Genomic DNA, 12,078 nt, shown 5'->3' on the forward strand with positions numbered 1-12,078 from the left:
CTAATTGAGACACCCCCAACATTGTTTCCAAGGTCTCTGACTTCTACTTATGATTTTTATTGTGTGTACTTACGACAGTATTTGACAGTATTTCTGTTTAGAAGGCAACTTGGTGCTCAACTGTGTCTAAAATGCATCTCTGTTGCCTTTTCCTGGGAGGAGGTTTTTATTGCAGACTCCCAAAGCAAACATCGCATCACTAGCGTCACTCGACAATCCATGAGATTGGCTGACAAAAATAGTAACATTCCTAACCTTTAATTCTTTGGCCACCCTTGTCGAGTCTTCTTCAGCTGAGCCCAGGGACTTGGAAGCAGTGTTATGCACACAATTTATGAGTATGCAATCATAATTTTTTGCACATAATATACGTCATAAATGGCTGGGGCTAACATGCTACTTGGTGTGACATGTTCAGCAGCCAGTGAGCAGCCAGCCAAAGCGGCTATGCCAGCCAGGCAGTTGGCAAATAGGCAGGGAAGTGCCAGCCCTTGGGTTGTTCCATGCAGCGGGCTGAGCTTTGCTGATCTGCCACCTTCCTCCTGTCTTTACATCTTCCCAGCGGGTAGTTTTCCTCTGAGTCTAGGATGATTTTATATTTTCTGCCTTAAATTAGTTCTTCTACTTGTCACTTCCATACTTCTGTGGGCTTTGTATTTCTACTTTTCTATCCTGCATGAGCCAGTGGCCCATGTTACCTGCCTCTTGAGAGCGGACAGTGACCGCTACAGCTCAGTATAACCTTTCCTTTATAAAAACTGGGGCAAGGGCACGCATGGGTCCTTTTTGCATCCTGAGCACTCATTGTCCAGCATAATCTGGAGACAGAAAGCAAGAGTGCTGTCGCAGGAAAGCTGGTATTACTGTAGCTCTGGAGGTGAGGTTTGTAAAAGGCATGGCAAAATAACGGAGACTCCCCAAGAACTAGCTGCTCAGCAGCTGGGAAGCGCAGCTGCACGTTCAGCCAGGTTGGGAAGGGGGCTGTGGGGAAAGGTGGCCCCGACCAGCCCCACACCGCTGTGCCTTGGCCCGATGCTGGCCCAAGAGTTAGGCCAGTGGCTTCCAGTTAGGAAGGGTGCCAGGGAGGGACCGGGAGCACAGAGCTCACCTTCCCTCTCCCTACCCCCGCCGCCTCCCCTTGCTCCGGCTCGCTTTCCAGCACCTCTTTTGATCAGCTTTCTTTTCTCCCTCTTGTCCGTGGGTCCGGCACGATCGCGTTCCTTCCTTTCTCCCCCTCATTCCCTTTTGTTTCCTCACCCCATTTCACTTTCTAACCCTGTTTCCCTGCCATGGCACGACAATCACTCTCCCTTGAGTCATCCTTACTTCCCCCCAACGTCCCCTAGCACTCTGACGTCTTTCCCCCTTCCTCCCCCCAGCTCTGACGGACACGGCCCTCTCACCCCACTCAACCCTCCCCCTTTATAAAGGGATTTTCTCTTTTTAATCCACGAGCCCCCCGCCGCAGCCTCAGCGCTCGCTGCGCCGCCGGCACCGCGGCGGGCAGAGCCGATCCTGCCTTTGCGCCTTCCCCCCCCGCCAGCGGGAGGACCCGGGCGGGGGCAAAGCCCCCCGGCGGCTCAGCCCCGACACCGCCCCGCGGCATGGGCGGCCGTGCCCCGCGGGCTGCGGGGCAGCGCGGCGGCGGAGCGCAGGTGGGCGGCGGGCGGGGGGCGCCGCTCCCCGACGGCGCGGGGCGGGGGGCGGGCGGGGGCCCCTCCGGCGGCGCGGCGCGGGGGTGCGCGGCCGCGCAGGGCGGCGCGGCGGTGGCGGAGCGCGGGTGCGGAGCGCCGCGGGAGGTAGGGCGGGCCCCGCGCAGGGCTCCGCGCAGGGCTCCCGCCGAGCCGTCGGGAGCGCGGCCGGGGCTTGCGGGGCGGCGGCGGCGGCGGAGCGGCGGGGCGAGGGCGGGGAGGGGGCTCCGGGAGAGGCTGGGTACGGGGCAGCCGCTGCGTGCGCTGCCAGGGAGTTTTGCCCCGCTGTAGCTCGTGTACCTCAAAATTCCTGCCGCTCGACAGCTTTTAAGCTCGCCGTTTCCTTCTCGAATTGCGAGCCAGGATGGATTGGCACTTCTAATGCGGGGCAATTAAATGTCGCAAAAAAAGAAAGCGCGGATTTTTAAACACAGGAGGTGATAGAAGGGGGGGAAGAGTCGGCGTTGAGACACAGACTCAAAAGACACGTTTTGCTGTTGTAGCTGGTACTTATCCATAGTTCTTAATGTAACTTAAAACACTTCCGTGGTTCGCGTCCTAACTGAGCAGAGACTTGTAACAGCCCACATGGCCGAGACCTGTCCTCTTCCAGGTACCAAACTATTTCGTGACTGAGGAGTTCCCATACACTGAGGACTTGCTGACACGAAAAGAATTCAGTGCTCAGCAACTGATTTCTACAAATGGTGTAGCTTTCAGCCAGAGCATTGATTTCCTTTTGTAAGCGCCAGTTACAAATGTTGGTTGTTGCTCCACAGGCATTTTAATTGGCATGTAAACTTAATTTCAATTACATCTGAAATACTCATTTCATACATTTAGCAGAATAGTCTTTTTTAAGAACCATCTCAGTTTTCTTTGTAGACCAATTCTAAAAAGCATCTTTCCAGGTTTGTTAAAAGCAGATCTGTTATTGCATTCTCTCCAGAGGTCTTAATGAAATAACAATCAAAGAAACAGTCGGGACTTCAACATGGCTTTCCATGCGGAGGGGCTGGTGGCCATAATTGTATTCTACCTGGCTATCCTGGCAGTTGGGATATGGGCTGCTTGGAAAACCAAGAACACCGGCAGCGAAGGAGATCGCAGCGAAGCTATTATAGTCGGTGGAAGAGACATCGGCTTGCTAGTTGGTGGATTTACAATGACTGGTATGTAAAAGCACCTTTTTTTTTTTTTTTTCCCCTACCAGCATATAACTTGTCAGTTTTCCATCTGAATGAGGAAGTGCAATGTGCATGTTGAATAATGCAAAATGGAGAATATATATATACTATTTTTCCAATTGCTGCTAACATTGTTTAGTGAATAGCCAAATGTAGCATCTATATAAAAACATGAAATATTTTAAAATCATACAGGAAGAATATATTATAATTCTTACTCATTGCTTTCATATTCATCTGTAGATCAGATATTTTTGGGACAGAAGTATGGAATGTATACAGATTAATAAGAAATCCAGTTTAAAAATAATTGTTATTGTTGTTAAAGCCATCCAAATTAGCAAGTCATTTTTGTTTCATCTGAGAAAAAGTTTATGTGCAAAAAGATGGGGGGGGGAGGGGGGGGCAGCATCAATTAAGAATAAGTTTCTAAAAGAAAATTGGCATAAATCCAAGCTTGTCATTCCACTGATTTCTGCAAACTTACTTTGTGGATTCTTTTAGCTTCTTCTGCAGCAATTTGACAAAGCAGTACATTACTGTCAATAGTAGTATCGGTGAAAAAAGCCTGGGTGAAGGAAGAGCTGATTTTGTAAGCAGTGCTATCTGACTCCCAGAGCCAGTAGAACCAGGTGTCTTAGCTGGATAAACAAGATATTCACGATATGGTCCAAAATCTCAGGTCCTACAGCTAACATATGGTATCGGAACAAAAATGCATTATAATAAGAGTGAATTGGCCCACCATTATTATTTAAGCTGTTTAATTTTTAAGCTTGCTTCTTTCTGTTTATTTATTTGATTTGTTCTAAATCCTGTTCAGGCGAAGCTCTTTCAATTGCCAAATTGAATTTATCAAGTCATATTTATGTTTTGCTTTTTTTCCCTGTTCGGGTTTCGCAGTTATCTCAGGCCAAAATTTTTGTGTTCTTTAATCAAGAGATATTCCCTTCTTATGCAGGGTCATCCTGCTCATTCAGAAAAATGAATATTTGCATATTGAGTAAAAAATATTTGTAAAAGTCAATAAAGTTTGAATACAGGCAGATGTTCTGCTTTTCGCACTTTGCTGTAATTTACTGTATCACATATCCATTGGCTACTGAAGCATCAGTCATGACAAGGTTCTGCTCATAGCACAAGCTGGTTTGACTGCTTTCTGCTGAATGAAATGTTTTCAAGGGCACTGAAACCAGAATATTTTGCAGAGATATTGCTTGCCACAAAACTGTAATCATTAGAGGAGGGGAGTGGAGACAAAACAAGACATTCTCTGCACAAGTGGTTATGAGTAACAGCTTTGCCTGTGGAAGAAGACACAAATTCTGGCCTCCTTAATCCTATTTTACAGGAATATTTTCCATAACAGCCAAAGCAGAGATGAGACTTGAACTGGGGCTTCCTATATTGAAGGCAATTTCTATAGCCACCACAATTCACACCCACACATGCTCATCCCGTTTCATGCAGGCTCTAGAGATGGCGTAGTATATCATCTCTGTGGTTGAATATCAAGACTGATCCTAAAGCCTTTGGGCAGCTAAAACATTCATGGATTTTATACTCTCAGGGTTTGCAGTTTCCTACCTATACCTTCTTTAACTATGGTAATTAAAGCTTGAGATGTCAAGGAAATTACACTTTCAGTTTCAGGGAACACCACCTGGCATACAAAGTTAAATGCGGGCACAAGACTAATGAATCAAGGATTAAAATGAATTTTGTTTTGGTGATGGTGTTTGGGACAATCCGTTTGTAAAGCCATAACAAAACAATTATGAAAGTATGCTGATCAAATTTTGCATTTTTTACTAAGTGGTCACATTATTCAAGTGCATATTTGTTTCTTTAAAAATGATAGATGCAGATTTTGCACCTCATAACCATGCCTCCGGAGATATATAGCTATTCCAACTTCATCTTTATATTTTACAGTTTTTGTTATCTAAATATGAATTAAAAAGCAAAGCCTACCCTGTAAAAGGAAAACAAGAAATTTTTAAACATCTCCAGAGAGGATATTGTTCATATGGACATGAAGTCCTTTGGGTTATGAGATAAGGCCTAATTCTGTCTTTCTTGCCTGAAGAAAACCCTACCGTGTTCTACAGATATTAGCTAGAAAATAGTAGAAGTTTCTAGGGCTACTTGGTGGGGAGGATGACAGAACTCAATTGATAAATTTAAAATAAAATTCAGAGCACAAGCGTCGTGACTTAATAAGGCCGGCCTCAAGATTCCTGAGTAATTATAGTTGATTTTCCAAACAGTATTGAAAAACCTTAAAACAAATGCACTACTTATGAATAATGGCTATGGACATATTTGGATATATGCTATGACCCTGAAGAAGCAGCTGTATCAACTAGTTACTGAAACACCTGAACACAAAGCCTGTTGAAGACTGCGTGTATTCATAATTTTTCAAAAACAAAGAATGAGAAGCTTGAATTTGGGTTGGTTCACAGTAGCTCATATTAAAATGAGCTAACATAGTACCAGAGTAGACATCCCTTTAATCTCTATTATATTTACATAATGTAACATTTTAACTATAATTAAGTGCTAGCATTCCTTAATTTGTGGGTGAAATTCCTAAGGGGCATTTGCGACAAACTTGAGTCTATTCTGATTTTGGTGATTGAGTATAAACCTCAAAGGAAATATTTGAGATGACATAATCAGATGCTTGCAAACATGACCAAAAAGGTAATATTCTAATGATTCAGTTTTTTTATTTTAGTTGGATGGAACTATGTATCCTTTCACAGGAAAAAAAAAAAAAATAAATACTACAAAATTCTCTTTTTTTGAAATCCTTAGGTCAGGATTTGCATTTTACAGAGCTTGATGGGTTGATTCAATAATTTGAGAGGTCAGACAATCTGACAAAGAAGTGTGAAAAAGTCTGATTTTCATATAAATATATATATTTAAAGAACTCTGAGACTGATTTCTATGTTATTTGTATGAACTAGAGGCAGAATTGCACTCCATATCCTCAGTGTTTGTCTGATCATTTTTTAGGGTGCATGTTTTAGATGGATGTTGCTATTTGCTTCATTTTTCGGCCCTTCAGATGGCAGGCAAAGAGAAGATTAAAATAGATTACCATGAGTGTTTCCATAGATTATTAAATTTTAAGTTCCTTTTGTCTGATTTAGAAAAAAAATAGGAAGATTTTAACCAAAAAAGGTATTAAGCTAACTTTAAATTGTGGCTTAGCAAACTGAGGATCAGAAAATTAATATCTAAGGTTGAAATCCCATCTTATCATATCCCGTTATTTCTCTTATAATGCATTTACTGATGTCAATGTATGCACTGACTACCCATTCACCCCCTCAGAAACACCCGTATAGCACCTTCTTAGAGCTCTGGGGTCTTTGGCCAGTGTTCCGGAACAGCCATGTGTATAGAAAAATTGATCAGCAGCTACCTTTCAAACCCTAATCCAGAAATCAAGAAATAAAATTGAAAATAAACGGTAAATCCTCCATGCCACCTTACCCAGCAATAGCTGTCCACAAGACATTGTTCCTGTCCCCAGCCACGGGGGCAATGGCCCCTGCAACATCAAACAGAAGGGAAGTGACATGATGGCCTCCAGAAGAAAATAAGGGAGCTAGGCATAGCGTCCAGGTACCCCTCGGAGAACGCCTGCCACCTCAGTAGCAACCCCAGGCAAATAGATGCCAAACCTTGAAGCCTCCTTGCAGCAATGCTGGACATCTGTATGGGATATTATTGCCCATCTGGAAATGCATATCATTCATGCAAAATTCATGCTTATGTTTTTTCCAGAGAAGGAGACAAATACAATTCCCTTTCTAAATATTTATTTTTGTTGCTGTATACAGGTGCTTACAACCTATTCCATTAAGTCTGTGCTGCTTGAGACACAATAGGCAACACGTATCCCAGCTGGTCGTGGACTCGGCAGTCAACGGCTCAATGTCCAGGTGGAGAACAGTGACAAGTGATGTCCCTTAGGGTTCCATACTGGGGACAGTATTATTTAACATCTTTTTTGGGGACACAGACAGTGGGATTGAGTGCACCCTCAGCAAGTTTGCCAGTGACACCAAGATTAGTGGTGAGGCTGATACTCTAGAGCGAAGGGATGCCATCCAGAGGAACCTTGACAGGGTAGAGAGGTGGACCCATGTGAACCTCATATAGTTCAACAAGGCCAAGTACAAGGTCCTGCACCTGGGTCAGGGCAATCCCAAACATGGATACAGGCTGTCCGATGAGTGGATTGAGAGCACCCCTGTGGAAAAGGACTTGAGGGTACTGGTGGAGGAAAAACTGAATATGAGCTGGCAATGTGTGCTTGCAGCCAGTTTGTAATGTGCCAATGTGCGAATGAAAGCCAAGTGCATCCTGGGCTGCATCAAAAAAAGCATAACCAGCAGGTTGAGGGAGGTGATTTTCCCCTTGTGTTTGGCTCTCATGAGATGCCACCTGGAGTATTGCATTCAGCTCTAGGGTTCCCTACATAAGAAGGACACAAGCCTGTCGGAGTGAGTCCAGAGGAGGGGCACAAAGATGGTCAGAGGGATGGAACACCTTTCCTATGGAGAGAGCCTGAGAGAGTTGGGGTTGTTCAGACTGGAGAAGAGAAAGCTCTGGGGAAACCTTATAACAGCCTGCCAGTACTTGAAGGAAGCCTACAGGAAAGATGGGGAGGGACTATTTATCAGGTTGTGTAGTTATAGGACAGTTTTAAACTGAAGGATAGTAGATTGAGATTAGATATAAGGAAGAAATTCATTACTGTGAGGGTGGTGGGACACTGGAACGGGTTCCCCAGAGAAGCTGTGGATGCCCCATCTCTGAAAGCGTTCAAGGCCAGGCTGGATGTGACTTTGAGCAACCTGGCTGAGTGGAAGGTGTCCCTGCCCATGGCAGGGGGGTTGGAACTAGATGATCTTTAATGTCCCTTCCAACACAAACCATTCTATGATTCTAGGACTCTGGTACACAAAGTATCACATTTCTGGCTACCTTAATTCACACTGTCAAGAGGCAAAAATCCCAAATGCCTGACAATTTTTTACATAGATTCTGTATCCTTGCTCTTCCCATCAAGGATCAATGTTCATACATCTTCTCTATGTGGTCCCACATGGGCATCGCTTACCTTTAGTCTTGTCTCTGTAGTGCACAATAGATCTCGATACCAAAAGTCTACCAATAACAGGGCTGCTTTGATCACTTCTTTTGTTACAGACTCTCTCTGCATGCATATCCTTCATACAAGCCCATTATACTATTTCCCACAACAGAATGGTACATTCCTGTACTTAAAAATGCTGAAATGGGGGCGATTGTACTGCTCTGGTTGCTGGAGATCTTTGTTTCTAAAGCCATGGTGTAATTTAGCATCATGTTAAAAAAAGTACCCTCTGGTAGTATTTGAGAGATATCACAACTGAGCAGAAAAGAGTGGGCATTTAGATTTTCACAAAAATTCATTACTAATTTTAATTAAAATTTAATTTGTAATTAATTAAGCAATTAAAAACTATTTTTTTTCATTTGTGTTTATCTCCAATTGTTTGTCTTAAATACAAAATCAAGTTTGCTTGTATGATGGTGGATGCTGGGAAAATCCTGAAGAATTCTTAAGAAAAATAAATTTCTTAGAACTGTGAATTTTTACACAGAAGGTCTGAGCTACTCTTATATGAGAAGGCAAAGGCTTCTGAGGCAAATCAAAATAGCATTACAAAAATCTAGTACTTGAATAATCTGCCTGCCCTCATCCAAACTACAGACACAGATTCATAAAGCTTACTCATTACACATTCGAGAAAATCAAGAACTTTTTGCATGGAATCTGCAAACAGGAAGAGATAAACTTTATTATGTAATTTCTTATGAATTATTTTTGCAGATGTAATCACGATACATTTCTGTGTTGGGGATTTTCTTTCATATATACTGTAGATCCCAAATTCTCAAATGTAGAAACTTCCTTTCAAGACAGAGAATCAATTCATTAAAGATCTGAGGATGGTATAATAAAGATACTGCTTTTTAGAGTGATAAAATCAGAAATATTATTGGTAGTACAATTCTCTTCTGAAATATGTCTTCAGGAAGCACAAAAATAAATGTCAGTTTAGAACTTAAATATCTACATAAAACCACCACAGCCCTATATGGAAATGTATCATTTATGGAAGTCAGTTTACCAAATGTGCTTCATGTAGACAATTTAAAATTTAGTGAGGTTTTAAGGCCAATTTTTTTCATGAGGGCCCTAGTAAACAATGCATTCATTAAACTCTTGTCTGATTGGAATGCTTTGAGTTTTCTCAGCTGGGATGACTTTATCACCATATGTTTATTGTTTTTCTTCAGATCCCCCCTTACATCTCTCCTTCACTTTGACTAACACAAAGCAAATAGTAATGGTTAATGAACTGATGTGCATCGTTTGTTGTAAACAAGTAGTGGGGGACTCAGCCTTCACATCTTCACTGACTATACAGAGGCTTAAACACCTTGATGATTGTCTCAGTTCAACTGACTTCTTTTTTTGTATGTCTAGGTTGTACATTTTTAGAATTAGAACGACCTTTTCTAGAAGGATGCCATGTCTGGCACTTGTATAGTACATGTAATAAAAAATAGCAATATCATACATGATGACAAATTCATTTCTTTGTGTGCATTAAAGGCTTTTCCACTTCTTCTTTTTCAGCCACATGGGTTGGAGGAGGTTACATCAATGGGACAGCAGAAGCTGTGTATGTCCCAGGCTATGGTCTAGCTTGGGCTCAGGCACCTATTGGATATTCCCTTAGTCTGGTTTTAGGTAAGCAAAGAACTAAAGCTAATAGTCTCATTTTAAACAGTTCTGATGACAAGTCCATCATTTGAAATGAAACAACTAGGGCCTGATAAAAGAACACTAAGATAAACTAGATCCATTCTGCTCATAGTTTTGCCTATTAAAAAGAAAATCAGAAAATCACTATGTTTCCTGAATACCTTGGCAAGATCTATTTGATCATTACAACCATACTGATCTTTGGACGTCACAATAACTTAGACTTTTTAGGTTGTGGGATTTTTTTGTTGTAGTTATATATACTAAGTTTTACATATTGAGGTTTTCTTTCAGTGCCTGTATGATCTGGAACATGATAGTATCAGGGCATCTATAAATCTTGGAATTCAAGAGCAGCAAATACCCTTTCAGGTTAGGGAAGTGCTTATACCTTACAAATCTTCACCAAGAGTCTAACTTGTCTAATTTTGTGTAGGAAGTCTGCAGTAGAACCAGACTATTTCCTCAAAATTTGACCAAGCCTCCTCTTAAATGCAATGCAGAACTCCAAATCATATGTCAAAATGCAAACGCACAATCTTGCTATATGCAGGGTCAGTTTTTAAAATACAGACAGCATTATAATTTTTAGTGCTGTGGCCTCTAATTCCTGAAATGTAGTCTCAGAAATAATAGCAATAAAAACTTTCTCACTGTGTCTCAACCACATGGAACAGCTTGCAATGAAAGTATTGCCTTGTGAACCATGATAAATATGTCACAAAGTTATCAACTACATCCTGTCAGTTTGTGAACAGATCATGTCCCTAAGGCAATAGCTAATGCAACAGTTTAAAATGAATGTTGCTACAAAAAAGATCCTGTGTTTTTCATGTTTCATTAATATGATTGGTGTATTAGCCTTTCTAATAATACTTGACCTCTCGGTCTATTTTGAGTCTTTTCTCATGGTCCTCCCACCTAGTCTGTCCCTTTGTTTCCTTCGGTTGTTTATCCAGGTCTTCTTGCCCCTTTTATTTCTTCCTATACAACTTGGTTTCCCTCCTGACTCTTTTTTTCCCTTGGAAATGCTTTTCTATGGCCTGTCCTGGTTGTCCTTTCTTGCCAGGCTGAATCATTCCCCATCATAGATGTTCTTCTCTGGCATGTGCAGGCCAGCTCCAGTTCCAGTGGTTGTTCCCATCCCTTAGAGCAGCTCTATTTCCTGCAATGAAAACAGTAATGGTAGATATCTGCCTGGAGATCAGTTGATGTCATTATGAGGTCATGGGGGTTATGATCCATCGATGTCGTTAAGCAGTTGTTAGGATCGTAGTCACATTCTTCCTGACTCTTAGCCTCTGTAGAATTGACACAAATTAATTATAGCCCAGAAGGGGTTGAGTTAGCCTCTCCCCTCATTTTCAGCTGGTTTTAGATATCCAGACATTTTTTCCTGGAAATTAAAATGGCCACTGCAGAGAAAAGAAGTCTGATCATGCGAACATATATCTCTCTGCAGAGCACAGAGAGGAAAGCATTTCTGTAGGTGTGATCTGTAAGTGCAGGTTTGAGGAGAGGAGGTGTTTATCCTTCTTTAAAAAAATAAATCACAATTATAAATACAATGCTAGAAGAAATATTACTGCTTCAGACTGGAAAGATTTAAGATTGAAATAACCTCCCTGTTAGTTCAATGCTGCTTTTCCTAATTTTTCAAGCAATTTAGTTTTAAAGGTTAGAATATCTCCTATTTTCTTTGACAGATGCTTGAACGTCCTAATAGATTATAATACCAGTGACTCTTTCCTACTATAATGATGACATAACAAGTAGAATAGAAACAGGACCCATGACCAATCCAAAAACAATAAACAGTAAAAAATTGTTGGAGGGTTTCCGCATCCAAACAACCTGCCTAAAGACAGCATTAACATAAACAGTATAAATACAGTGTGATTGGTAAACCAGTACCTTCTGTTCAGGGAACTTAATGCAGTTAAGAAGTATTAGTGATATAAGGCAATACATAGAAATATGGAAAATCTTCCCTACAATATGATGAATACATTACATATCTTGCAATGAAAAACTTAGTTAAGGGTCACCAAATACTGTACAGTCGATTTTATTGGGAACTAACTGGTTTTCCAGGGTTTTTTTAATTGTACCTTATACATTGCATTTCAGCAGTTTCACTGTGGTAGAAGTCTACTTAGTGTGTGCAGATCTCGACTACACAGGTTTCCATGCAAGGGCTGTTTCAGCTTTCCTTAGATACTGTCTAAATTTCTACTGTCCTTTTTTTTCCCCAGTCAGAAATAATTTGATGACTGTACATTAGAAAGGTGAAGTCTTTGCACATTTATGTACATATCAAGCCCATATACCAGCCAGGCAGAGCAGAATTGTGATA

The 12,078-nt window shown here is 41.6% G+C and overlaps 1 protein-coding gene across 1 annotated transcript in view; it reads left to right on the top strand.

Moving 5' to 3' along the window:
- Positions 1-1,394: 1,394 nt before the first annotated feature.
- Positions 1,395-12,078, top strand: part of SLC5A7 (solute carrier family 5 member 7) — a 28,155-nt gene continuing 17,471 nt past the window's right edge. Inside the window, exons 1-3 of the mRNA XM_055803108.1 lie at positions 1,395-1,655; positions 2,641-2,863; positions 9,594-9,707. Of these exons, the coding sequence (XP_055659083.1) occupies positions 2,686-2,863; positions 9,594-9,707 (292 nt within the window). The 5' untranslated portion in view covers positions 1,395-1,655; positions 2,641-2,685. The remainder of the gene's footprint in view (positions 1,656-2,640; positions 2,864-9,593; positions 9,708-12,078) is intronic.

Source organism: Falco peregrinus, chromosome 4, assembly GCF_023634155.1.
Source record: "Falco peregrinus isolate bFalPer1 chromosome 4, bFalPer1.pri, whole genome shotgun sequence".
NCBI classification, from domain to species: domain Eukaryota; kingdom Metazoa; phylum Chordata; class Aves; order Falconiformes; family Falconidae; genus Falco; species Falco peregrinus.